We start from the raw sequence: 27,628 nt of genomic DNA on the forward strand, positions 1-27,628 counted from the left end.
GGGCTGGGCTGCCCTCTTCATAACGAAGAAAATGAAAATGACCCCAGGGGCTGGAAGTGGGACGACTGTATGTAAAACGAAAGAAGCCCGAACAAAACTTGAAAAACCAAGCGGGCCGCAGGGCCTCCCTCGGTAACCGACGCCCGCGCGCGTTGCTAAGCGAGGAAAAAGAAAAACAAGGATGTGGTCCGTCGTCTCTTGTTCTCCGGCGGCGGCTGCTTCCGGTTCTCCGGGGAGCCGGTCCCCGGCCTACCTTCCCCGGAGGAGCTGGGACTGTGGCCGCGGGTTCCGCCGCCTCGGGAGCCTTCGGAGCCCTCAGTCCAGCGAGGTGGTGGCGGCGGGGGGCGCGGCGGCGGGTCTCCCGCGCGGCCGCGATGCTGAGCTCCCGGGCCCAGGCGGCGATGACCGCGGCCGACAGGGCCATCCAGCGCTTCCTGCGGACCGGGGCGGCCGTCAGGTGAGCCTGGGGGTGGGTGGGGCGGGGAGGGGGCGGCCGGAGAGGCCGGGGCCAGGGTCCCCAGCCTGGGCCTGTGGCGGCCTTTTCACGGCCCTGGCAGGGTCCCCGGGGCCCGGAGCGAGCATTCTGGAGGTTTCTGCGTCAGGCTTGGTAGGAGACCCAGGCCCCGAGGCGGGACGGGGGATGGGCCTCCAGGGCCTCCAGTTGTTCGGCAACGCAGTTCTGTCAGCCCTCCCCAGTTCTGCTAGCGCCCCAAATTCTCTCAGCGCCCTGCCCTCCCATCCCCGCCCGCCACTGCCTCCTCCAATCCTGTCCTTGTCTCCAGAACTTCCAGACACCCTCGGGCTCATCAAAGCCCCGAATTCTGCCAGTGCCCCTCAGACCTCTCAGGGCCTCGCAGGCCTCCCAGGACCCCTTAATCCTTTCAGGGCACCCCCAGTCCTTCCGGACTCCCCAGCCATGTCAGTTCCTGGTCTGCCCGTGCTCCCCAATCCTGCCACGGTGCTCTCAGGTCCTGCAAAGCACCCCGGGTCTTCCTCGATTTGGGCAGTACCTCTATTCCTGTTGCCCCCCCCACTCCCCACCACCTAGTGAAGCCAGGGATCGCTGATTCTCAATCTTATTAGTGAATCTCTATCTTGCAAGAGTCCCTGAACCGATCAGCACCCCTTAACCTGTGAAGGCTTCCAGTCCTGGTATGGTCTCCCATTCCTGCTAGGAACCCCAATAGTATGGATCCCCCAATCGTGTCAGGGTCCCTGTTTCCCTTTTCTTACTCATCCTCCCACAGGCTCCAGGCTTGAGAGCTGAGCGCTGCACCCCCATTCCTGACCCTAAATGGCTGAGACCTGCCGCTCATCTCAGCTTCCTTCCTCTGGAACTGGAGCAGGTTTAGGGAGCTCCCAGGGCTGGGAGCCCTCAGCAGCCGTCCTGTCCAGTGCCCCCATTCTGCAGGTGGCAAACAGGCCCCGAGTCAGCTTTGCCTACAGCTGACCTCACAGTAGAGCTGGGGGAGAAGACAGGTCTTTTTACTCCCAGACCCCACTACTCTCCTCGGGTTGTCATTTTGCAGGGGGATGGGGTTTCCGGAGTCACCATGTGCTGGGGTTTTTGTCCATACCCTGCGGAGGACCTGGGCAAGCCCCCGCTCCCATCCCTTCGACGCTCTGTCCTTCAGGTTCCCGCACGAGGTTTGTGGTTTCCAGCACAGACCTGGCAGCCCGACGGGCATGCGCTCAGATCCACGCGGCCTCTCTCACTTTGACAGAGTTGGCTCGTCTCTTGGTTTCCTCATCCGTGAAAATGGAGATGATAATAGAACCTACCTCTGTGGGATTGTTCTGAGGATGGGATAAGATCATCACAGTGCCTGGCATAGAGTATGCACCCCTAAATATTGGTGTTTGGTTAGGGGCGCCTGGGTGGCTCAGTCGGTTGAGCGGCCGACTTCGGCTCTGGTCATGATCTCACCGTTCCTGGGTTCGAGCCCCCTGTCGGGCTCTGTGCTGACAGCTCAGAGCCTGGAGCCTGCTTCGGATTCTGTGTCTGTCTCTCTCTCTGCCCTCCTCTCCTCATGCTCAGTCTCTCTCACAAAAATCAATAAGCATTAAAAAAAAACTTTTTTTATGCTTTCAGTGATGGTTCTTTTTAACCTTTCTGGGCAGTTTCATTAACGCACCTGTTGTGTGGAAGTCAGCGCAGTCGTGCGCTAAGAAATTCAAGAATAGCTTTCACAAATGAAATTGAGATTATAATACTTAATAGTAGCAGCTAACGTTTATTAAGCCCTCTGTTTTTTTTTTTTTTTTTAACATTTACTTATTTTGAGAGAGAGCGCGTGAGCGTGGGAGGGGCAGAAGGAGAGAGAATCACAAGCAGGCTCCACGCTCAGCGCGGAGTCCCGACGCGGGGCTCGATCTCACAACCTTGAGATCACGACTTGAGCTGCTCTCAAGAGTTGGATGCTTAGGGGCGCCTGGGTGGCGCAGTTGGTTAAGCGTCCGACTTCAGCCGGGTCACGATCTCACGGTCCGTGAGTTCGAGCCCCGCGTCAGGCTCTGGGCTGATGACTCAGAGCCTGGAGCCTGTTTCCGATTCTGTGTCTCCCTCTCTCTCTGCCCCTCCCCCGTTCATGCTCTGTCTCTGTCTGTCCCAAAAATAAATAAACGTTGAAAAAAAAAATTAAAAAAAAAAAAAAAAGAAAAAAAAAAAAGAGTTGGATGCTTAACTGACTGAGGCACCCAGGCTCCCCGAGCCCTTACTTTGCATCCTGTGCACTAGTGCTTTGATTCTGAGAACTCCATGAGCTGGATCTCATGATTGTGCCCATTGCACAGGTAACAGAACTGAGGCTGCGAAAGTGGAATGACGCCCTGAGGAATAGAAAAACCAGAATTGAGCCAGATTAGTGCACCTCTCCTTTCTTAACCCAGCTCTGTGCATGTTCTATGGACTCTGTCTTAGGAGAACAAAGATTGATTTGGAATTACATTATCAGTTATGTATCGTATTAGTTGTGACCTTAGGGAGGTGTTGGTTGTTGGAGACAGAGTTACTCATATCACTAGTGACTCCTCATTGAGTTAATGTTGACTGAGCTGAGCTCAAAACAAGGTTCACGTGAGCCAAATATTGGCATAAGAATATATTACACACACACACACACACACACACACACACACACACACACAGTTTGTCTTATTTGGTGGAAATACATAACTTTGCATAAAAACAGTATTTTAAATTGCTGAAATGTCTTCGTTTGTAGTAAAATAACTTCAGCGTTTAAGCCAAGCCTCAAATTAAGAGATTTTTAATTTAGTAAATGTTTAGTAGATCGGTTATGCTATATATAGTATGCCCCTTCCCTATTTAGTATTTCTATGTGTTGTCTCCAGTACCCAGTCATTCAGTAAATATTATTAGGAACCTGTTAGCTGCCAGGCATGATCTAGAGACTTGGGATATGCCAGTGAGTAAAAGAGACAAAGATCTCTGCCCACGGGGACTTGCATTCCAGTGGGGGAGACAGACAATAGCCCTAGTTAATGAGTGAATGTTATATTAGAAGGTGGTAAAAAGAAACAGCAGAACTGGGTAAAAGGAACCAGGAGTACAGGTTCTAATTGTTGGTTAGAAGTGAAGGGGAGGGGAGCGCCTGGGTGGCTCCGTTGGCTAAGTGTCCCACTTTGGCCCAGATGACATGATCTCATGGCTCTTGAGTTCGAGCCCCGCATCATGATCTCACGGCTCCACGTGAGCCCGGTGTCAGGCTCTGTGCTGACAGCTCAGAGCCTAGAGCCTGTTTCGGATTCTGTCTCTCTCTCTCTCTGCCCCCTCCCCGCTTGCACTCTGTGTCTCTCAAAAATAAATAAACATTAAAAAAAAATGAAAAAAAAAAAAAAAAAGAGATGAAGGGGAGGTAAGAGAGAGCCATGCAGTGATCCGGCAGGGGGGAGCATTCTAGGCAGAGGGAGGAGCAGTGCAAAGGTCCTGAGGTGGCCGGTGTGACAGCAGCGTGGGAGGCAGAGTAAGGGGAGAACCTTGGCATGCCCCCTGAGGGAGATGGGGCTTCTGTGCTCTGACTTCGGTTTTAAATCCTGACGTCTGAACGTGCTGGTTTTCAAGACATAATCCTAACAGTATCATTACTTCAACTTGAAAGTTAGGTGTTTGGTGGGCCATTGGGTTATTTTGATGAAATGTTATTTCTGTGCACCTGTGTCTATAGTCATACGTATTGTGTCCATGATGAGGGAAGACTGTAAGCCTATTTTCTTTTTTAGATATAAAGTCATGAAGAACTGGGGTGTTATAGGGGGACTTGCTGCTGCCCTTGCCGCAGGGATCTATGTGATTTGGGGTCCCATTACAGAAAGAAAGAAGCGTAGAAAAGGTAAGAATGAGGTCATCGCAGCCTAGTCTGGTCTGTGCGCTTGACCCCAGCCCTTCCCGTCCCAAAACAGTACACAAAAGGGAGGGTTTTGTTGTTGTTGTTGTTCTCTTGTATCTTCGGTTTCTGAACAGTACTTTCTTTTAAAGAGAAGTTCATTTTAACGCCTCATTATTTTAGACCCTGTAGTGAAAAGATTTCTGTTGCACCCCCTCTACAGTCTCGAGTCTGAGACGTGCTCCGTAATGAAAAAGTTCACGTGGCTGTTCTCCTTAACATGGTACTTGTGTTGTTCAGTACCACAACTGACTCATTGTGTGACGCGTTTGTGGGTTCACTGACTAGCAGCTAGTCACGAGTAGACGTTTCAAGTTAGTGTCTTTAATACAAAATTCTCTTTCCTTAAAAAAGTACCCCCTCTTGTAAATGCTGCTCTCACTGTGTTGATTAAAAGTCAGCAACAACAAGCAAACCAAAAAAGGGATAGATGGAACAAAATGTTGATCCTTGTTAAATCTGGGGGTGGTTCTGATTAGAGTCCGTTATATATCCTCTCTTCTTTTGTGCACGTTTGAGAACTTTGCATTAAAAAAAAGTTTCTTAAAAAAGTTTCAGCAGAAGAGGGACGCATGTCAGGTTTTGTCGATCTCTCTGCAGAAAGACTGATCACAGTTGCTATGGTGGTGTCTTTCGAACGGATTCTAAGAACAAGGTCATTGTCCTGGGGAGCAACAAAAGAACAATTGTTTTCTTCTGTTCTGAGAAACGTTGCTTTCTTATCAAAGGAGGGAGAAAAGGGGCGAAAGAGAGAGATGTTGTTACCGAGTGTTTTTGTACACTCAGCGTAAACCAAACTGTGCCACACACCGTGGCGGCCTTCAGATGTAACACGTGACGGGGGACCTCCTTCTGTCGCTTACAGTCTCCTGAAGGAGCCACACTAGGACCAGGCCTCGGCGCAGATCGAATGCCTGGCCCCCGATGTCAGTGGGCACGGACTTTGTGAGATTGGGGTTTTAAACTCCAGGCCACGGTGCAGAAACTCTGGCTCCCAAATGGGAGAGGAAAAAAGAGCCGGTCCCATGTGATGTGCTGTTGTCTTCTTCCCCCGACTTTTTCAGGGCTGGTGCCCGGGCTGGTCAACTTAGGGAACACCTGCTTCATGAACTCCCTGCTGCAAGGCTTGTCTGCCTGCCCCGCTTTCATCAAGTGGCTGGAAGAGTTTACCACCCAGTACACCAGGGATCAGAAGGAGCCCCCCCCACACCAGTATTTATCCTTAACCTTGTTGCACCTCCTCAAAGGTATCTAACTGGGAATTTAAAGGGGATTGTGTGCGTTTTGAAAGCAGCAGCCCAGGCGACAGGCAAAGGGTTAATAGCCCTTGTGTGAAAAAAGATCGTACAGATCGTTACGGAAAACAAACAGACAAAACACAAAGGGTCCAGTAGATACAAACAGCTATTTTTTTAATTAAAGATGTAGCCATTTATTTTTAAATTATCGTCAGCTTATTAATAGCTTTTTTCGGGAAGAAAATACACCCACTGCCACTTAAGCATTTTGATTGTGAGAAGTACTCTGGTTTATTAAAGTTTAAAGAAAAGAAGTGTCTTAGCCTAAGAGGTAAGGTAATTCGCAGAAGAAATAGTACAGATTGTATGCAGGTTCACAGTGTATCTAACAGACCCTCAAATATTCAACGTGGCCATCATCAGAGAAATGTAAATAGCATACCGGAGGGGTTATCGTCGTTTTGCTTGTCAGCAAAGACTGAACAATCCACAGTTCTGATGGGTGACGTGTTCACATGTGCTGGTGGTGGTGTAACGCAGGGCAGCCTTTCTGGAAAGCAGCTTGGAACCACACAGTGATAGCTTGCAAAATGCCCGGTTCCATTTGACCTATTAATTCTGCCGACCGTGATTTGCACTAGCCTGAAATGGAATTCTGAGAGCAAGCCAGTTTAGGAATGGCTGAACAGCAACCCCGAGCTTGGGAAGTCACACATATAACAGTCTTGGTAAAGGTTGTATTGGTAAAGGAAATCACCAGTCCAACTTCATTTTTAGGCCAGTTCTTTTGACTGTAGAACTAGTTTTTCCTCCCATAACATCTGTTGACATCCCAAGGACATTCCACAGAACACGATTTGGGAAATGCCATTGTATGTACAAAGATCTCCCAACACCTTGTTACAAAGGAGGGCAGGGGGTAGAAAATGTCGATGTCCAGCAGTAGAATGATTAAGCAGTCAACGAAATATTACGTAGCCGTTATGAATCATCTTTATAAAGTGTTGTGTTGTATTGTTTTTTTAATTTGGGAGAGGCATAGGCTATAATACCGAGTTTAAAAAGAGCAGTGTTCAAAATACGATGTAATTTGACTTCAGCAAAGCAAAAATGTCCACAGATAAAGGCCGGACAGGCCGTTTTGGTCTTGTGCAATTGACAGTTTGGGAACATTAAGAGAAAACAAAACAACCATATTTCTATAGCTTACTCTCACAGTCAGGAAGAAAATGGATTTAAAAAACAGCTCATTGTTGCTTCACTGGGGTGTTTTCCCCGGCGAGCCCAGCCTGACACGGAAAGCGAGTTCTACTGTTCTGTGTAACAGGCAGTTTGAAAATAATTTCTTCTAGGGGTGCCTGGGTGCCTCAGTCGGTTGAGCGTCCCACTTCGGCTCAGGTCATGATCTCACGGTTCATGGGTTCGAGCCCCACGTTGGGCTGTGTTTTGACAGCTCAGAGCCTGGAGCCTGCTTCGAATTCTGTGTCTCCCTCTCTCTCTGCCCCTCCCCCGCTCACGCTCTGTCTCTCTCTTTCTGTCTCTCTCAAAAATAAACATAAATAAAAAATTAAAGAAAAATCTTCTACTACCCTGTTAAAAATAAATACCATTCCAGAGTGAAAAGCTCAAATGTCCCTACAGGCAGTATAATGCAGGTTCAGGAGCCGTCCTAGTGTGACTTCCGGTCTCCCCTTTTCACACGCGTGATGCTGTGCTGGGAGCCAGAGCCGTGCAGGGCCACTCCACCTCAGTCTGTTCTGCCCTCTCTGTGTCTGCTTCTCAGTGACTTTTTATTTTGGTTTTTAGAGGTAATTTTTAATTATACAAGTAATGCATGAATAAATTCTCCTTGTAGAAAATTAAACCATTACATAAGGCCATAGTTCCCTTTATCACTGCCCCAATCCTGTTCCCTTCCTTTCTTCCCAAAGTAAAATATAAGTGTATCCTTCCAGGCTGTTTTCTATGCATTGAAATATGTTTTTAAGTACCCACAAAAATTATATATTGTCTCATTTATGTTTTTTCCTAAGCAAATAATATAATACATATTGGAGAAATGTCCATGTCCCTACATATACCTTTACCTCCTTCATTTTTTTTCTCTTTTGTGAGTTTATTGGTCTTCTGTCTTCTGTGAATTGCCTACTCACTTCCATTGCCCGGTTTTTTGTTTTTGGGGTTTTTTTTTAACTAAAAAAGTTTTTTTTTTATTTATTCATTTTTTGAAAGAGCAGGGGAGGGACAGAAAGGGAGAATCCCAAGCAGACTGCACTGCCAGTGCGGAGGCTGAGGTGGGGCTCGAACCTGTAAACCGCAAGATCGTGACTTGAGCCAAAATCAAGAGTCGGATGCTTAACAGACTAAGCCACCCAGGCGCCCCTCCATTGCCCAGTTTTTATTTATTTATTTATTTATTTATTAAAAAAAATTTTTTTTTAACGTTTATTTATTTTTGAGACAGAGAGAGACAGAGCCTGAACGGGGGAGGGTCAGAGAGAGAGGGAGACACAGAATCTGAAACAGGCTCCAGGCTCCGAGCGGTCAGCACAGAGCCCAACGTGGCGCTCAAACTCACGGACCGTGAGATCATGACCTGAGCCGAAGTCGGACGCTCAACTGACTGAGCCACCCAGGCGCCCCTCCATTGCCCAGTTTTTAAAAATTGCGGCAAGATACCCATAACATAAAATTTACCATCTTAACCGTTTTTAAGTGCACATTTATGTGGCACTGAGTACATTCACATTGCTCTGCAGCCATACCCCTCTTCATCACCAGAACTTTTCCATCATCCCATATCGAAATTCTGTATCCATTAGGTAGTGACTTCCCATTCTCCTCTGTCCCCAGACCCTGGAAACCACTATTTTACTCCCTGTCTCTGAGTTTGACTCTGTATCTCATAGAAGTGGAGTCATAGAATATTTGTCCTTGTGTGTCCGGCTTGTTTCACTCAGCACAGCGTCCTTGAAGTTCATCCGTGTGGTAGCAGGTGTCAGAATTCTGTTCCTTTTTAAGGCTAACTATGAATAATGCTCCATTGTATGTACATACCACATTTTGTTTATCCATTCATAAGTCAAGGGACGTGTGGGTTGTTTCCACCTTTGGCTTTTGTGAATGATGCTGCTGTGAATGCGGGTGTGCAGATACCTACCTACTCGTGTCCCTGCTTTTTATTGTTTTGGTTGTATACCTCCAAGTGGGATTGCTGCACCAAATGGTCATTCTGTTTAATGTTTTGAGGAATCACTATACCGTTTTCCAGAGCAGCTGCACCAGTTTGCATTCACACCAACAGGTGTGCAGAGGGTTCCAGTTCTCCACCTCCTCGCTCACGCTCGTTATTGTCTGTCTTTTTGATAGTAGCCATAATGGGTGTGAAGTGATTTCTCATTGTGGTTTTGATCTGCATTTCCCTACTGATAAGTGATGTTGCGCGTAAGTTTTTGTGTGGCCATTTGTATAGTTGTTTTGATCGTTTTTTTTTTTTTTTTTTTTTTTTTTTGTTTATAAATGTCTACTCAAGTCCCTTGTCCATTTTTGAATTGGGTTGTCTGTGTTTTTGTTGTTGTTGAGTTTGGGGAGCTTTTAACACGTTCTGGATATCAGTCCCTTATCAGATATGTGATTCGCAAACCTCCTTCACTTTCACAATTGTGCAGTATCCAGAATGTCAGGACACCTCAGTTTACTTAGCTGTTGGCTTCCGGTGCCTTGTGGTCATAGATGGGCCCCAGCGAATGGTCTTGTACGTGCCCCTAGTGCACACGGGCCTGTGTTTGCCTGCAGTAGATCCTGAGAAAGTCAGACTGCTAGGGCGTGAATCATAGGACATAAAAATTAGTAGATATTGCTAAATCACCTCGTGGGATTTGAAGCGAAATTAAGCTAAAGGAGACATTAAAATTTTCCTTGAGAGGAAAAAACCTACCACACAGGCTGCTTGAGGGGCGTAAGAGGAAGAAGGAGGTTCAGTTGCTGTCCTAATGGGCGCCCTTTGTTCTGGAGGGTAAAGATGTGACACCAGGGTCCTCAGTGCTAAGAGGAGCCTCGGGACTTAGCACTGGCTCCCCGGGCTGCTGCTTCTCCACAGGCTACCCGCCCCCCCCAAAGTCCCCACCACGTTCAGGCTCCTGAGTCAGAGCCCGAAGTGTCCAAAGGACTCTCTCCAGTTTACCAACTGCAGATTAAAGAGAAGCAACAGGCTGGCTTAGTCGGTCTGGAGGTAGTTGAACTCGGGAAACTGCACAGAGGTGGCAGGCCCCTGTATTTTTATCTCCCACACTGTGTCTAGCAGCGCTGGGCCAGCGAGACATGCGATGGAAGGGGGCCGTCAGGATCAGGAGTCCGCAGACTCTGGCCCGTGGGTCAGGTCTGCTCCGCGGCCTGTTTTTGCAAATAAAGTTTTATTCAAACAGCCATGCCCACTTACTTGCAGTCTGGCTGCCTTGGTGCCACAGCAGCAGAGTTGAGTAGTCTCGGCAGAGCCCACAGAGCCTAAAACGCCTACTGTCGGACCCGTTACAGAAACAGCTTGCCAACCCTTGATCTAGCTGTGATGACAGTATAGACTCGTGAGCCCGTCACACGTTCATTTTTGTCTGTTAAGCTTGGTTTTACATATGACTGAAAAGTGAACTACTCAGCAGACCCTTTCATGCTGCCCCGTAGAGCTTGTCCCGTGATAATCAGAAACTCCAGTGCAGACAGATACTAGCAGAGGCCCCGTGGCCCCAGAGGGAGTCCTGTTGGGTGGGGTGGGGCGAGGGGGTTAAGCACTGAGTGTGGGTTGGACTAGATGAAGTCTTGAGGGGCCTCCCGCCCTCAGAGTTGTGAGTTAAAATCATTTCATTCAGGAGGAATCTCGCAACAATTTATATCGATGACGATAATTCAAATAGCCGAAATCAATTACTTCATGTAAATGCTATAGCCTCATGAAAGATCACATTCCTTCAGCAAATACGCAGTGCCTAACAGCCCTCTGTGCAGTGGTTGAGGCTACAAAGAGGAATAATGAAAGAACTATAACTCAAGGTGGATTTTACAGCGAGAGGCTTAATTAGCTTTGATATGTTGTGCAGGACAGGTTTCCTGGCTTGTTGTGAGGCTAGTGAATTTACTAATGGCGTCACCTTTTTGGTTTCCAGCTTTGTCCTGCCAAGAAGTTACTGACGATGAGGTCTTAGATGCGAGCTGCTTGTTGGATGTCTTAAGAATGTACAGATGGCAGATCTCTTCATTTGAAGAACAGGTGAACCTCCCATTCTGCCCACTAACGCGCTGGGGCCTGAGCTCGCGATGACGGCTGAAAAGTAGCCTCGTTGCTAAGGCATGAAGAAAAAATGCCAGTATTGACCTTGCGCTCGCCTGGCCTGAGTGTACATTTCTGTGGCATTCTAGCCTGCCTTAGTATTCTGGGACCAGATCGCAAGTTCTGTTCCCATTCTCGCGATCAGAGGAGAAATGCAACGGTTTTTGTTCGTTTCTTACCCGTTGGGTGGAAAGGTTAGCAGGATAGGGCAGGAACACCTCATTGCCAAAGAGCCAACCTCTTTTTTGTTCTGGAGTGACTTTGCACGTCATTGGATACCAGGGCCACCTGGATCTTTCAGAGAGAGGCGGGTGGCTTTACCTTTGGGGCTTAGAGGGGCTTTTTTGAACCACACCCCCATTTTTAAAAAGAAATCTGTTTTTAGAGGCTAGATGAATTGAAGTAGCCCCAGACCTTGAGCAGCTGTCATATGCACCCCCAGGGCCTTCTTCCAGCCACTCGTACTCCCTTTCCCACAACTGCAGGGTCACTGCCTTTTTTGGTCCTGACCACACCCCACCCCCTCAGACCGCTGCTATTGCCGACAGTGAGTCTGAGACCGAAGCTGAGAGTTAAGTTGTAGGGACAGGGCGTTTAGCTTCCGGTGATGTGCTGGTACGGCCTCCCTGGCTCCCTTTCCAGGACGGTCTCGGGACCAGCTTTGTGTGGGCGGCTTCTGCCCGCCCGAGATAATAGACCCGATAATAGACCCATCCAGATAATAGACCCGAGAAATGGGAGACAGCCCGTGGGTCCTCACAAGGGTGGGACGGGAGTGAAATGTGTTTAAAAACGCTGAAAAGTGAGGGGGGAAGGCTTCCCAGCCCCCCTTGTTTTTAAAGACTACCTCTGTTTCCAGTTCAGTCTGAAGCCGCACGGGCATTACTTTGTAAACCGGGTGTTGGTGCTCTTTCTACTTCCTTACAACGCATCTCAACGAATCCCTTGTACGTTGAAACGTTTCTCCATTTAGAAAATCTTACTAAATCCTCCTCTGGTAACTGGCACGACTTAGCTGCATTTTCCTCTCTCTAACCCGAGAGAATGGCTGAGATGTAGTCCCAGGGACATCGGATACCTTTGCTAAGTCGTGCTTGTCTGTCAAGGACCCTTGACTGCAGTCCCAGTTACTCCTTGGATGTATTTCCAGCAGCTTCAGCAGACTCGCACCTTCAGGGTCTAGAGCCAGGGCTGTGGCAGCTGTGTTGGGCCAGTGTTCCTCCGTTGAGTTCTCTGATTTAATCCTCACAACGGCCCCGTCAGGACTCACGGTCACTGTCCCCATCTTGCGGATGAGAACACCGAGGTTCGGAGGAGCAGGGTGGCTTGCCCGAAGTCACACGGCTCTCTGAGTGGCAGAGCCAGGGCTGGAGCCCAGCTGGTGCTAAAGTGCCCGCCGAAGCCCCGCCCTCGTCTGCGATACCTTCCTTTCCTCGAGGCCGAGGAGCTCCGTGGCTCACAGACACGATAGGGTTGGGTCTGACGGCATCTTGTCTTGAGATTTTTCCCTCTGGTGAACCCCTGCTCCAGCTTCAAGGGTTGGTCCAGATGCCTTGTCTGTGAGCTGCCCTGGAAAAGCTGGTCCCTTTCAGGCTGTGGCAGCGTCACTCGATAAATAGCCAGGCTGCCGCGTCCACCCCTGGGTTGTGCGTCCTTCGAGGGCCTTGCCTTTTAGCTTTGTACCTCCATCACTCTCCATCACGGCCATTCATAGCCTAGGAGGGGCTTCATTTATACGTGCAACAAATATTTATTTTTTTTTAAGTTTACATCCAAGTTAGTTGGCATGTAGTGCAATGATGATTTCAGGCGTAGAATCCAGTGGTTCGTCCCCTGCAACAAATACCTATCGAATGCCTGCCTCAGGCAGGGCTTGTGGGGGGCCTGGGGTTGTAGCGGCAAACATGGCTTGCAGGTTTCTGTGGACAGCAAAGAGGTCATTTCAAAATGTGCTAACCACAAGATAAGTGCGCCAATGTGACAGTGACCGTGCGAGTGTCAGGGGCCTGGAGTGGCAGGGAGAGAAGAGCAGTGGGGGGACTCCTTCAGGTAGAGAAGACTTCTGGAGACCCGAGATTTTTGCTGGGACCTGAAGTCTGAAACGAAGTGAGTCCTGTGAAGAGCCTGGGTGTGGGGCGAAAGCCTCGAGGCTGCGGTGTTTGGGAAGGACAGGGAGGTCGGTGTGGCTGGGGCCGGCCGCAGCAGAGCCGCGGAGGGGAGGGCGCTCGGATGGTGGCAGGGGGCAGGTTGCGCGGGGCCCCCGGTGCCCTGGGCCGGAGGGGGGTTTCTACTCGGTGTGCAGTGGCAGGACCACTGGAGGCTTGATAGGCACCCGCCGTGACCTGATTTATGTGTGACCGGCACGTGCTGTACCCGAGGGACTGGAGCCGGGCAGAGGGAGCAGAGAAGGAAGTGGAGAGGCCAGAGCAGGTGTCCGGGCCGGGGATGGCCTGCCTCAGAGGCAGGGGAGGCAGAGAGGGTTGGGGCAGGGGAGACAGAGTCCTCTGGGATTCGGGCTGTGTCTCGGGTAGAGGACCCGCTGCACCGGCTGGGGGGGGAGGGGGCTGAGTCGGGGAGAGTCCTCGAGGGAGGGTCTCCTTGCGCAGGTGCCTTTCCGGCAGAAACGTGAAGGATGAGAAGGGGCCCTGTGTGAAGATGTGGGCCGGCTGCTCAGGCCCGAGTGCAAAGGACAGGCCTGAGATGGGAAACAAGGAAGGAAATTGTGAGCCGGGCTATAGCGTGGACGGGCCTTGAGGACATTGTGCTGAGTGTAGCAAGCCGGTCACAGAAGGACAAATACTGTGTGATTGCTTCTGTGAGTTTCTGAGAGTGGCCAGATTTTGAGAGACCGAGAGTGGAATGGTGGGTGCCCAGGCCCAGGGAGGAAGGGGCTGGGAGTTGATATTTGACTGGAACAGAGTTTCAGTTGGGGAAGCTGGGACCGTTCGGAGAATGGGCCGTGGTGACGGTGACACGACGTGTGGACGTACCTCACCCTATGGAACTGTACGCTTCAAAATGGTTAAAGCCGTAACGTTTATGTGATGTGTTTGTTTTACCACCACCACAATGAAAGTAGGCGGGGCGGAGGTCAGGGCCATGTTGACAAAGCTGAGACAGGCTGGGAGGTGGCAGGTGTGAAGGCCGCCCTGTGCCCCAAGCTTGCTTTCCTTCTGTCTCCCCTTGAGCCCCTTAGTCAAAGGGCCTTTACGGGGAAAGTGTCGGGGAGGTAGCTGTCGATGGGCTGAACCTTGAGAAGGTGGGGGGCAGATTCTGCCCCAGTGGCTGCAGGTGTGCCTGGTGGTCCACGCAGGGCGGTTCTGATGCGGCCCCAGCCTCCTCGGGCCTCTCTGAAGCAGATTTGCCCTGTGACAGGATGCCCACGAGTTATTCCACGTCATTACCTCGTCCTTGGAAGATGAGCGGGACCGGCAGCCCCGGGTCACACATTTGTTTGATGTGCACTCCCTGGAGGTAAGTCATTAATCCTCTCAATACGTGTATGTGGTTCGTGCATATTTAATAGGTATAGGGGGCACAAGTGTAATCTTTGCACCACTTTCAACTCCACAGTAAGTCTCGGGGCGCCTGGGTGGCTCAGTCGGTTAAGCATCCGGCTCTTGGTGTCGGCTGAGGTCATGATCTCACGGTTGTGGGACCGAGCCCCGCATCGGGCACTGTGCTGGGCTTGGGCCCTGTTTGGGATGCTCTTTCTCCCTCTGCCCCTCCCTCCGTACGTGCATATGCGCACACTCTGTCTCTCTCTGTCAAAAAAAAAGTCTCAATAAGAATTACTAGTGGGAGTGGGGCTGGGGGATTGTCTTAAGCTGTAAACTTTGCAATTGGTGACTTTGGTTAGGGTACCAAGCCTCTTTAAAATGATTCATCACTACGATTTGTATTGGCTTTGAGAAGAAAAGGTATTTCTTCCCCCTTGCCCCCCATCTAATCTAGGGAACGAGGAGCCATAGGAATGCTAAATGAATCCTCATTTCCCTAGAACACTATAGATATTAGGGAGTTGGTAAAAGTTAACTAGCAAAGGGATGGGAGGGAGTATTCCAGAGAGAGGAAATGTGTTTTGATTGCATTTGATGATTGGGTACAGTCACCAACCAGAGAGGATCACCAGGGCTACTTTTAGGATCTCTTGTTAAAAGTCGGGTTTAAGTGGCGCCATCAGCAGAGAAGCTTGTAAGCTTTAGGAGCCGCGTGAGGGTGTAGAAGGGATTGCGTCTGGGTTTTCAGTCTGTTTTCATTCTTTTTTCCCTACAGCAGCAGCCAGAGATAACTCCTAAACAAATAACCTGCCGTACGAGAGGTAATCATTCCCCTTGAACTGTAACACAGAAGATGGGTACTTTTGAGATGTGACAATGAGTTGTTGTTTAAGAAAAATTGGTTTTTTTTTTTCTGGTGACATCCAATCCAGCTTGAACTGTGCGTACTTGGAAAGGAGCTTGTGTTTTGGAAACAGCTTTCCATTGTTCGTTCGGACCATCTTGAATCGTTCCCCTCATACCAGGGCCTTGCTTGGTTTCCCGCTCCGAACAAAAGTAACGGACCTATTTCCACCTCAGACAAGGGTTTTCTTTCTACCTTCTTGCCTTGATCTCACTCGAGGAACTTAATAAAGCTGAAACTGTCATGGCCTCAGCAAATGATCACAGTCCTCCTTAGAAGGAATTGTTTTCTTAAGACCTAAACTTAAGAGGGGGGAAAATAAGACAAACGGATTCCTTTGTGCATCAGTAGTAATAATAACGATTAGCTTTTGAGCCCAAGACTGGGTGCCAGCGGCTGCAGCATCTTAACGAGGCTCACAGAGATGAGGTGACACAGCTGGGACCCAGCCCAGGGTTGCCCGAGTCTAGGGTGTGTGTTTTCTGACTAGCACACCACGCTCTTTATTCCTCTAACTCCCATCCTCTCAAAAAAAATCCCGGTTTTTCAGAACTTGCTTATTCTGATGGCTTTCGGACGTTTATCTCACTTTTCTGGAATGTTGCCTTGTGGTATCCATCTTTGGACATCGCAAACATTTTAAAGTGAATGTGAAAATCCGTTATTCAACACAAATTCCTTTTTTAAATGTGGCTGTACCCATTATACGGAAACCACATTTAAGGACCTGTATCAATTCTCCTGTGAAAGGGAGCGGGTTGTTTTTTTTTTTTTTGATGGAAGTCAGTAAGGAAAGCTATTTCAGTTTACCTTCCAGGAACATTTTTTTCTAAAGAGGGGAGTTCCTACCACGTGCTGAAAAGGAGGGTGAATTTTGAGGTTGGTACCAAGGGGCTGGAGGTGGCATATCCAGACGTGTTCTGTGTTCCAGGGTCACCTCACCCCACGTCCAATCACTGGAAATCCCAGCATCCCTTCCATGGAAGACTTACGAGCAACATGGTCTGCAAACACTGTGAGCACCAGGTAATTACAATAGCAGAACTTGATATTTTCTATGGTTTTCTTTCAAGTTAAGATTCTTGAAGCATCTGGAGAATGACTGACATTGGTATATGGTGTTTGTGATCGCCTGGGCTCTGCACACATAGTGGACTGACCGCCTCCCTTTAGTCAGTGTCAACCTGTCCTTTGACCCTCAGGGGCATTTTCTGCACTAATGGCAGACCCATTGTGGATTGGCAGGAATTCGAGTCTCAAGGCTGGGTCTCTACGGATGGTAGACACAATAGATTCTCTTGCTTGGGGGTTTTTTTGTTTTTGGTTTTTTGCTTTGATGTTTTAAAATAACTTTTTATTTGGAAAATTTCCGACATAAATACAAAAATGGAGAATTGCGTAATTAGCACCTTGATCCATTTGAGGATATTTTCAACCCCCGCCAAAAACGCCCGTACCCATTAGCAGTTTCTCTCCATCTCCCCCACACTTGTAGCCCCTGGCGACCACTGACCTACTTCTGTCTCTATAGATTTGCCTCTTCTGGACATTTCATATACACGGAATCGTACCATATGTGGTCCTTTGTGACTAGCTTCTTTCACTCAGCATCATGTTTTTCTTTTATTCTCTTACTATGGTGAGTTGCAGTGATTGATTTTTCTCATGTTAAACCAGCCTTGTGTTTCCAGAATAAACCCCGCTTTATTGTGATGTATTCTTTTACATATATTACCGGGTTTGGTTTGCTAATATTATCTAAAGGAGATTAGTGTCTGTGTTCGTGAGGAATATTGGTCTTACGGTTTCTTGTAATGTCTTTTGTCAGGTTTTGTTATGAGGATTATACTATACTCATAAAATAAGCTGGGAAGTGTTCCTTCCTCCTGTTTCCTGAAGGACTTTGGTTAAGCTTGGTATTGTTTCTTCCTTAATTATTTGCTAGAATTATCTGTTTTTCTTTCTTTCTTTCTTTTCTTACTGCCTTTTGTTTAATTTTACTTGTTTTCATTTACATCCAAATTAGTTAGCATATAGTGCAACAATGATTTCAGGAGTAGATTCCTTAATGCCCTTTACCTGTTTAGCCCATCCGGCCCCCCACCCCCCTCCAGTAACCCTCTGTTTGTTCCCCATATTTATGAGTCTCTTCTGTTTTGTCCCCCTCCCTGTTTTTCTATTACTTTTGTTTCCCTTCCCTTATGTTCATCTCTTTTGTCTCTTAAAGTCCTCCTATGAGTGAAGTCATACGATTTTTGTCTTTCTCTGACTGACTAATTTCACTTAGCATAATACCCTCCAGTTCCATCCACGTAGTTGCAAATGGCAAGATTTCATTCTTTTGATTGCCGAGAAATACTCCATTGTGTATATATACCACATCTTCTTTATGCATTCATCCCTCGATGGACATTTGGGCTCTTTCCATACTTTGGCTATTGTTGATAGTGCTGCTATAAACATGGGGGTGCATGTGTCCCTTCGAAACAGCACACCTGTATCCTGTGGATAAATGCCTAGTAGTGCAATTGCTGGGTCGTAGGGTAGGTCTGGTTTTAGTTTTTTGAGGAACCTCCATACTGTTTTCCAGAGTGGCTGCACCAGCTTGCATTCCCATGTTTTTCTTTCTTTCTTTAGTTTTATTTTTGTAGAATTTCTTGTGAGGCTTTGCTATTAGGTATATACATATGGGCTGTTATGATGAGTTGACTCTTACTTTCCTGATAAAATGTCCTTCTATGTCTTTGGTAAGCCTCCTTGTTTTAATAGTCTATTTCGTCCCATTAGTTTCTAACTAGTGTTTCTATAGGATATCTCTTTTTGTTCTCTCATTTATCTATCTATCTATCCTCTTATTTTTTTTAAGTTTATTTTTGACAGAGAGAGACCGAGCATGAGTGGGGGAGGGGCAGAGAGAGGGAGACACAGAATCTGAAGCGGGCTCCAGGCTCTGAGCTGTCAGCACAGAGCCCGATGTGGGGCTCGAACTCACGGACCTCGAGATCATGACCTGAGCCGAAGTTGGACACTCAACCGACTGAGCCACCCAAACGCCCCTCTATTCTCTTATTTTTGAGCTAATTTTTGCCTTTGTATTTGAAGTGTAGCTTTTGTAGACGGCATATAATTGGGTTCAGTTTGACAATTTGCCTTTTGATTAGTGTGCTTAGTCCATTTATGTTTAAACGTAAGTATGTGGTTGGACTTAAGTCTGTTAGTTTACCGTTTGTTTACTGTTTGTCTCATAGAATTTTTTTGTTCCTCTGTGCTTCCTTTCCTGCCTTCCTTTGGGTTAATTGAATACTTCTGAGTATTTTTGTCATATATATTACATCTACATATTATAAACTCCACGATAATGTCATAATTTTTGCTTTAAGCAGTTTATGTGTTTAAAAGAAGTTTTTGAAGAAATGTTTTCTATTTACCATTCTCAGTGTTCTTTGGTCCTTTCTGTAGACGCAAGTCCATTTGATGTTTTTCCCCTTCAGCCTAAAAAGATTCCTTTAACATTTCTTAGGTCTATTGGCAACAAGTTTATTTAGTTTTCATTTACATGAAAAGGCTTCCATTTTGCCTTTTTTTTTTTTTTTTTTCTTTTTGAGAATAGTTTTGTTAGATACAGATTTGGGGTTGCTGTTGTTTTGGTTTGCTTTGATTTGATTTGTTTGCTTTTTTGACTGAACTAATTCGGCACGTCTGTTTCCAGCCATGGTGTCTCATTAGGACATGGATGACCACAAAAAGTCATCTCAGTCTGTGGAAGGGAAGACCAGCCGGGCAGGGCACGAAGGATTGCTTCGCATCCGCTTACAGTGCAGGAAAACCCTTGTGTCCAGATACCTCCCACGGTTGACTTGCTGTTTTACAATGCCAGGGAAAGGAAGGGAAAAGGGGAAGGTCTAGGTGAAGAGTTGTAGGGGAAGAAAGGCCTTCAAGGAGGCGTTACTGTGGCGTCTCTCTGTGCCTTGCTGATGAGCTCTGAAAAGCGCATTACTGGGGTGCCTGGGTGGCTCAGCAGGTTGAGCGTCCAATTTCAGCTCAGGTCATGATCTCGCAGCTCATGGGTTCCAGCCCCGCATCAGGCTCACTGCTGTCAGCGCGGAGCCTGCTTCGGATCTTCTGTCCCTTTCTCTCTCTGCCCCTCTCCTGCACTCTCTCTCAAAAATAAATACACATTAAAAAAGAAAAAAAAAAGAAAACACATTACTTCTTGAGCAACTAACAGGGACAGAAGGAACCTCACAGCTTTACCTTGGGCTCTCCCGCTGTAGCTGGTGAATTTCCAGTAATTGTTCTAGATAACAGAGTCCTCCTCCTCTCTCCTTGCTCCCCACTCTTCCTGCCCGCCCCTTCTGATCCCACCACGGCCACCTGTGGTGTTTGAAGCAGTCTACAGATTACACTTGAGCATCAGGCAAAGAATAACTGAGTAAGCCACTGAAGCAGAAAGATAGGCCCGGAAGTGGATTCATGGGAGTGACATCATCCCTTGGGGGGTGGAGCGGAACCATCGTAGGCTGCTATTTGAGCTCCCACCCGTCTTCCCCACCGAATGCCCTCCACCCTGCCACTCAGAGTCCCCTGAGGACATGAGCCGTGCCCCAGCCTCACAGACTGGCAGAGCCAGGGCCCAATCTCTTAGCGAGAATGCCACCCTCCATTCTCTCTCCTGCCGCCCCCTACCTCCAAGCTGTGGAAGGGGCGGCCCCCACGCATGCCTTATTTCCTTGCAGTTCACCACTTTGAAGGCATTGTTCTGTGGCCTTCTGGCCTCCAGTTTTTCTAATGCACAGTCGGCATGATTCATACCGTTCTCCTGTAGGTACAGTGTCGTTTTTTTTTCTCTGCCTGCTTACAAGGTTTTCTCTTTATGTTTGAGTTTCAGCAGTTTGTCCATGCTGTGCCCAGGTATGGTTTTCTTTGTATTTGCTTGGAATTTGCTGAATTTCATGTATCTGTACATGTCTTTCACCAAACTTGTACATATTTTTTGCCATTAATTTCCCCCCAAATTTTATGCCCCTTTCTCTACTTGTTGGTTCGCGTGGTACTGTTCCACAGCTCACTGAGGCTTGGTTCGCTTTTCTTCAGCCTCTTTCCTCCATGTCCTTTAGATTGGATAATTTCTGTTTACTTGTCTTCAAGTTCACAGACTCCTCTCCATCGCCATTTGTGTGCTTGTCCAGCAAAGTTTTCATTTTGGTTACTGTGCTCTTGGTTGTATAATTTCTTTTTAGTTCTTCATAGTTGCTGGATATCTACCGAGACTGCCCGTTTGTCCTCCACCAGGACTAAATAACTCTCTCCTTTGTGTCCTTGAGCATGTTTGTCATAGTTCTCACTAAGGTCCTTGTGCTCATTTCAGTATCCAGGTCAATCCGTAGGGTCCTTCACCATGGCTCACATTTTCTTCTTTCTTCGTAGTGTGTGTGTAGTCATTTCTTATTGCCTATTAATTAACATCGTAGTAGAGACTTTGGATTCTGTTACATTTCTCTAAAAAATGAATTATCTTCTGGCGTACAGTTAACTTGGCTGAGCTCAAAGCCCAGCTGTCTTCCCCACATTGGGCAGCAAAATCTCTGCTGAGTGTTTTCAGCTTCTAGCTTCTGCTTTCTGCCAGGCCCCTGGAGTTTGCCCGCATGTCTGGTGTGGGTGTGCACACCGGCGTGTGCCTGCCTTGGAATTGGGCAGGGTTTATACATTGATCTGGGGGTTCCTCCTCTCTGTGGCTGTCCTCTTTCTGGGATTTCCTCCAGCCTCTTTACCAGCCCTGAACTCAGTCCTCTGATACCTCCATCCTGTAAGACTGCTGCTTTTTTCCACTCAACACTGAACTGCGAGACTGGGGAGCACCCCCGGGCAACAAGTCACACAGTGGAAATCTCCCCACAGAGTTCCTGTTTTCCCAAGCGTTGACGGTAGCTCTCCAGTTGGCGTGTTTTGTTTTGGTCCAGAATTTATATGCGTTATCTCAGGACAGCTAGTCTAGCCAAGCTACTCTGTCATCACCAAAAGCAGGAACTCTTACCCTGTTTTATCATCTGGTTTTTTGTTTTTGTTTTTTTTTTGCAACTAATACTATAACAGGCACATCTTTCTGTATACTCATACGATTCTTCTATACTGTTTTTTTTTTTTTTTCTTTTCAACGTTTTTTTATTTTTATTTTTGGGACAGAGAGAGACAGAGCATGAACGGGGGAGGGGCAGAGAGAGAGGGAGACACAGAATCGGAAACAGGCTCCAGGCTCTGAGCCATCAGCCCAGAGCCCGATGCAGGGCTCGAACTCACGGACCGTGAGATCGCGACCTGGCCGAAGTCGGACGCTTAACCGACTGCGCCACCCAGGCGCCCCCTTCTGTACTGTTTTTAATGTGGACATGATGTAATTTATTTAATCATTCCCTAGAAACTTCAGTTACTCACATTGTGCCGATTTAAATAATACTGCGATGAACATCCTTGTAGTTTTGTCCAGGGTTATTTCCTGAGGATAAAATCCCTACATTGCTGGGTCAGGTATGTTCTGTAGTTACCTTACAAGCTGTGCTTCGGTATTACTGTGCCCGTTACGTTGACGAGGTTGTTTGTCCTAGAATTTGCTTCTGGGTAAGTACACTGTGTTCCATTATGGAAATGTTGGGCATCTAAATGTTAAACTGTTTCATAGGCATGTGTCTTCCCATCTGTAAATCTTTGACTTGAACCTGCATCCTTTCTGGATTTTCTGCACTGTTTGTTTCAGAGTCCCGTTCGATTCGATACCTTCGATAGCCTTTCACTGAGTATTCCAGCTGCCACATGGGTACGTATTGAGCGATGGTTTATTTGGGATCTATCTTGGAGACATTTAAGTCTGAAAGGGCTTCGAGGCATTTTGTGTAGCTGAGGTGCTGTGCGTTACTCAGACGCTTGGTTGGCTGAACCTGTCTCAGTTGTCGTGTGTGGTACCATGGCCCGATGTGGGGGGAGAAGAAAGTGGATGGTTTTTCTCTGGCTGCAGGAATTTTGGCTTTTTTGAGTGTACATACACGTGTTACTCTCAAATGCAAAGATATCTAAAACAGTGTAGAAGTCCTTAAGTTTCTACAACGTTACGTAATAGCTCGTAGGAGCAGGCCTAGGGTGCCTTGAGCTCCACTTTGCTCAGGGAATGTCCAGTAGTATCTGTGAAGCTTTATTGGCCATAAAAGCAAATAAAGCTCTGGGATCACACTGCCATCTGTTAAGAGTTTCAGTATAGCTCTCTTTTAAGTTGTAATCGTGAATTTTGTTTTCTGGTGCTTCAGGGGCATCCACTGACCCTGGACCACTGCCTTCACCACTTTATCTCATCAGAATCAGTGCGGGATGTCGTATGTGACAACTGTACGCAGGTATGCCCCTAAGCCCCAGTGTCACCCCCTAGTCCTGTGTGTCCTGATAGAGCGCCTCTCACAGCGAGCTCTTCTGACTATGCCCGGATGGTCGTTTTAGCCACAGTCACGTAACTTGGCTGGGAAATCAGTAGCCCATGGACCAAACCTCTTTTCTGGATGAGTTTTACTTCATCCACAGAATGTTTACAGGAAGACTCTGCTGTGCTTTGAGACAGGACATACGCCCCCCCACCAGCCCCCTTGTCTCACGCCCTGCTGTACTGACGCTTACCTGCCCTGCCCGACTCCCATAAGCATTTGTGTTTCATCCTCTGAAGAAGAGGAACCATGTGGAGCAGAATTTTTGAAGACACAGAACAGGCGACGTGGCCACGTCAGAGTTCTAGCGTTGCTGCTTCACTTCTCTTGCCCCCTCTGTCACTGTCGCTTGACGACTAAAACTGACAACAGGTCACGATTAACTGGGGGGCTGAGCTCCTTCAGCAGGGTCGAAGTCGGGCGCCAGCTGAATCCAGGCGGGACACCGGCCGGCCCTGCGGTTTGCCGCAGATGTTGCGTTACAAGAAATTCTGCAGAGAGGTTTCTTTCATTTCAGATTGAAGCCAAAGGAACGTTGGATGGGGAGAAGGTGGAACACCAGAGGACCACCTTTGTCAAGCAGCTGAAACTAGGGAAGGTGAGCCCACGCCACACACCTTGTCGGCCTAGCTCTCAGGGACCCGCCGTGTCCCGCCCCCGACAGCCTGCTGCCTTGGTTTCTCTCGCCCGCAGCTCCCTCAGTGTCTGTGCATCCACCTGCAGCGGCTGAGCTGGTCCAGCCACGGCACGCCCCTGAAGCGCCATGAGCACGTGCAGTTCAATGAGTTCCTGATGATGGACATCTACAAGTACCACCTCCTGGGGCACAGACCCGGGCAGCACAGCCCTAAACCCTGCGAGAGCGCGGGGCCCTCGCTCGACCTGCAGGACGGGCCGGCCGCCCCCAGATCAGGTGCGTGCCCCAGGAGCCGACGCACAGAACGTGCGGCACAGAGAAAAGGGATTTGGTGTCACCGCCTTCTGGGGCCCTTGTGCCGCGAGGGAGCTTGTCCGGTGGTGGCTCAAATACCTGAGAACAGCAGCACTGGGAGTGTGAGGGGGAAGATCCCTTTAAAAGAGGTCAAATGTCCATAGTAATGAGATGTATGGTTTTAAAAACGATAAATCATAGTTGAAAAAATTTGGGAAGACAACCTTAACATCGCCTTCTAGTCTTTTGACTGAATGCTCATTGGCTCTGAGCAGTCCAGTGAATTTCTTCCCCCAGTATGGTCATCTTGTTTATACGGGTGACGCGGGGAGGGAGGGTCCTGGCTAATGACCACTGACTTCTTCCTTACTGAATTCCTTATTGATCTAGTTCCACTGCTGTCCTCACCAGAGATGAATAATGGAGTCGGGCCCCAGTACCGCAGGTAGCTCTTGGGACCCTCAGCCCCGCTGAGGGGAAAATCGGAGGCCCCAGGAGGTGAAATGACTGCTCGGAGGGCAAGCGTTAGTCCATTGGGAGAGAACCAGAGGTAGTGATGGGCAGGTTTTTATATTTGTTTTACTTTGAGAGAGACAGAATGCATGTGGGGGAGGGGCAGGGAGAGAGACAGAGAATCCCGAGTGGGCTCCACATCCTCAGCGCAGAGCTCACGCGGGGCTCGAACTCATGAAACTATGAATCATGACCCGGGTGGAAATCAAGAGCTGGGAACTTAACCGACTGAGCTACGCAGCTGCCCCAGTGTTGGGCGGTTTTTAAAAGCTATCTTATCTAACACATTGAGCTCTTTAGAATTAAATAGATGAGGAAAACCCATAGACTCTAAGGGCTCTGAGCCCACACTCAGCCCCCACATTTGCTCCCAGTCAAGCCAGAGGGCTGTCTTCCCCGCACCCCAGATGCTCCTGACTCAGCGTCCTTTACTGGTTTTATTCTTTCTTGCATCCGTAGTTGTGTGGCCTGGCAGGACATCATTCACAGGGAGACTGTATTTTGCCTTTTCTCAGTTGATCAATAGATGAATGTCAGAAGCAGCTGTAGTGGGAAGAGGGCTCAGTCTTAGCCGCTGTTTGAAAAATTTTTTTCTTAATGATTATTTTTGAGAGAGACAGAGCTTGAGCAGGGGGAGAGGCAGAGAGAGAGGGAGACACAGAATCCGAAGCAGGCTCCAGGCTCTGAGCTGTCAGCACAGAGCCCGACATGGGGCTCAAACCCACAAGCCGCAAGATCATGACCTGAGCCGAAGTCGAACGCCCAACCGACTGAGCCACCCAGGTGCCCCTTAGCTTCTGTTTTAAATCGAGGGCTGCCTCACTCTGGGTTCTTCCTTTCCTGGGGGGAGCAGGGGGCGGGGTGCAGGTCTGCTAGTCATCACAGCATGCTGGCTATGGCCACCATATGACCCACAGTGACTGACTTGGGACTTACAGGCTCCCAAAAATGACCCATGAAAGGAAAAAAGACATCAGCATCTCCTTCATTATTTTACCTGCATCCATAAACATTTATTAACGCTGTTACATTGGTATTCTTTAGAAGCTGGCAACTAAAGAAGAGAGAATGTTTAGATCGGTGGTTCTGACCAGGGAATTTTGTCCCCCAGGAGACTTTGGGCAGTAGCTGGTAGCGTCTTTGGTTGCCACAAATGGGAGACGGGTGTTACTGGCATCTGGTGGATAGAGGCCAGGGGTGCCAAGAAACATCCTGCCATACGTAGGACAGCCCCCGCCACAACCAAGAATTATCCGGCCCACGAGTCAGTAGTGTCCAGGTTGAGAAAGCTCGGCTTTGTCGAAATGTCAGTAAATTAGGGGCGCCTGGGTGGCGCAGTCGGTTAAGCGTCCGACTTCAGCCAGGTCACGATCTCGAGGTCCGTGAGTTCGAGCCCCGCGTCGGGCTCTGGGCTGATGGCTCGGAGCCTGGAGCCTGTTTCCGATTCTGTGTCTCCCTCTCTCTCTGCCCCTCCCCCGTTCATGCTCTGTCTCTCTCTGTCCCAAAAATAAATAAACGTTGAAATGTCAGTAAATTAGCTACAGCTTAACTCTGGCGCGTCTTTAGCAAACAGGGATCAGGGATAGGAGTCTTTAAGGTTCACAGAGCTCTCAAAGTGAACAGCAGACCAGGAGCCGGACACGCGTTTTCTACTTGGGATTAAACAGTCAAGGACGAAAAGGACATTTTATCAGTCAACATCACACAAAATGAAATACTTGGTTTTTTTTTCTTTGTAGCATTGCTGGGGAGTTAAGCTCAAGGTAATCGAAGCCATGTTTTGTTTACCCACAGCTACTGCGACTTGTAATTGCCTTGGGCCTTTTTCTCTTGCAGTTTTGAATCAGCCAGGGGGTCCGAAAACACAAATTTTTATGAATGGCGCCTGCTCCCCATCTTTATTGCCTACCCTGCCAGCCCCAATGCCCTTCCCCTCCCAGTTGTTCCTGACTACAGGTGAGCCACTCTTTAGGGGCACATTCTTCATCCGTTGTCGCTGCTGTTTCTCTTGGTTTCCAAAATTAGCTTAGCACAGAAATGAATGCCAATGTGGAGGGACATTTTTCTTTCATCTTAAGGTGTGATTTCACTATTATGCATTCCTGTTTTCGTCCAAAACGGAAATCACTTTAAAAATAAGAATTCTAAAAGTACGTAGAATTTAAATATATGTCTTCTGTGTATACACGTGTGAATGTCTGTATAGAGTATGAAGAAGGAGATTTCAAATTTCTCAGGATACCACGTAGAGATGAGCAGTTAAATCCCTAAAGCCTTCCGCTCTAAAGTTGTACGTGTGCTTACACACAGGGTACATACACTCACGGAATGGGCATCTTCCCATGCCAGTAAGTATCAGTCCCTATTGTCATGGCTGTGGGTAATCACTCGTACGGATGTACCATCGAATCAGTCCCCCGTCACTGAACATCTAGGATTCTTTTACTTTTTGTTTTTGCCCGAAACCCTTTTTCCTACCGGTAAACCACTGGCATCCGTTCCTCCCATTCAGTTCCTCCACATACCTCTTCCGGCTGATGGCGGTTGTCGTCCACCATGGAGACATGCACTCAGGACACTTCGTGACTTACCGACGGTCCCCACCTTCGGCCAAGAACCCTCTCTCCACCAGCAACCAGTGGCTGTGGATCTCCGATGACACCGTCCGCAAGGCGAGCCTGCAGGAGGTGCTGTCCTCCAGCGCTTACCTGCTGTTTTACGAGCGCGTCCTTTCCAAGATGCAGCACCAGGGCCGGGAGTACAGGTCGGAGGAATGACCACCCCGGCTCCGGAGCTAGAGCCGTGGCACTGTCCACACGGGCCAGGAACAAGGCAAGATCAGACTGTGTGTGTGTGCACGCAAGAGGCCCCACTAGAGTCCTCAGCCTTCTGGTGTGTTCTAAGAGCAGGCTCCGTGCAGGAGCCAGTGGCCCCAGTTCAAACCAGATCAGGCTCCCTGAATGGTGCGCACCGGACGGTGTCCTTGTGCTGGGACAGCATTCATTCTGTCTAGAACGTCTTTTTACTCACCTGCTAATTAAAAGAAATCCAACTCTGGAAGCCACCTTTTTTATATTCGGCCACATTAGGTGTTCTCAGAGGGGAGGTAACTTTGTCTAATCCTCCGATTGGTTTCAGCCCCGATCTTTTATTTTTAATAAGCAGGCCCATAAAAATCGTTCACGAGAATTGGTGAAATTGTTAAAGGCAACAATTTAGAAGAAAAAGTGCCTTTCCCTTTCGATTGCTTTTGTAGCACGTCCATTTGGGAAAATATACGTTGTCCAAGAGTCCTATAAACAACTTTTGGAAAGCTCTGTTCCTTCCAAGTTTCTCAACGGATGGCAACAGGA

General features: G+C 48.3%; 1 protein-coding gene across 1 annotated transcript; it reads left to right on the plus strand.

Moving 5' to 3' along the window:
• Positions 1 to 258: 258 nt before the first annotated feature.
• On the plus strand, positions 259 to 27,332 carry USP30 (ubiquitin specific peptidase 30). The gene is given in 14 exon segments (XM_045459618.1): positions 259 to 457; positions 4,243 to 4,352; positions 5,471 to 5,653; positions 10,801 to 10,904; positions 14,340 to 14,438; positions 15,240 to 15,285; positions 16,300 to 16,394; positions 22,120 to 22,179; positions 22,664 to 22,750; positions 23,349 to 23,429; positions 23,525 to 23,744; positions 26,112 to 26,207; positions 26,210 to 26,231; positions 26,788 to 27,332. Coding segments are annotated over 14 exon segments (1,551 nt in total). The 5' UTR covers positions 259 to 374; the 3' UTR covers positions 27,053 to 27,332.
• The last annotated feature ends 296 nt before the right edge of the window (positions 27,333 to 27,628 follow it).

This window comes from Leopardus geoffroyi, chromosome D3 (genome assembly GCF_018350155.1).
Source record: "Leopardus geoffroyi isolate Oge1 chromosome D3, O.geoffroyi_Oge1_pat1.0, whole genome shotgun sequence".
NCBI classification, from domain to species: domain Eukaryota; kingdom Metazoa; phylum Chordata; class Mammalia; order Carnivora; family Felidae; genus Leopardus; species Leopardus geoffroyi.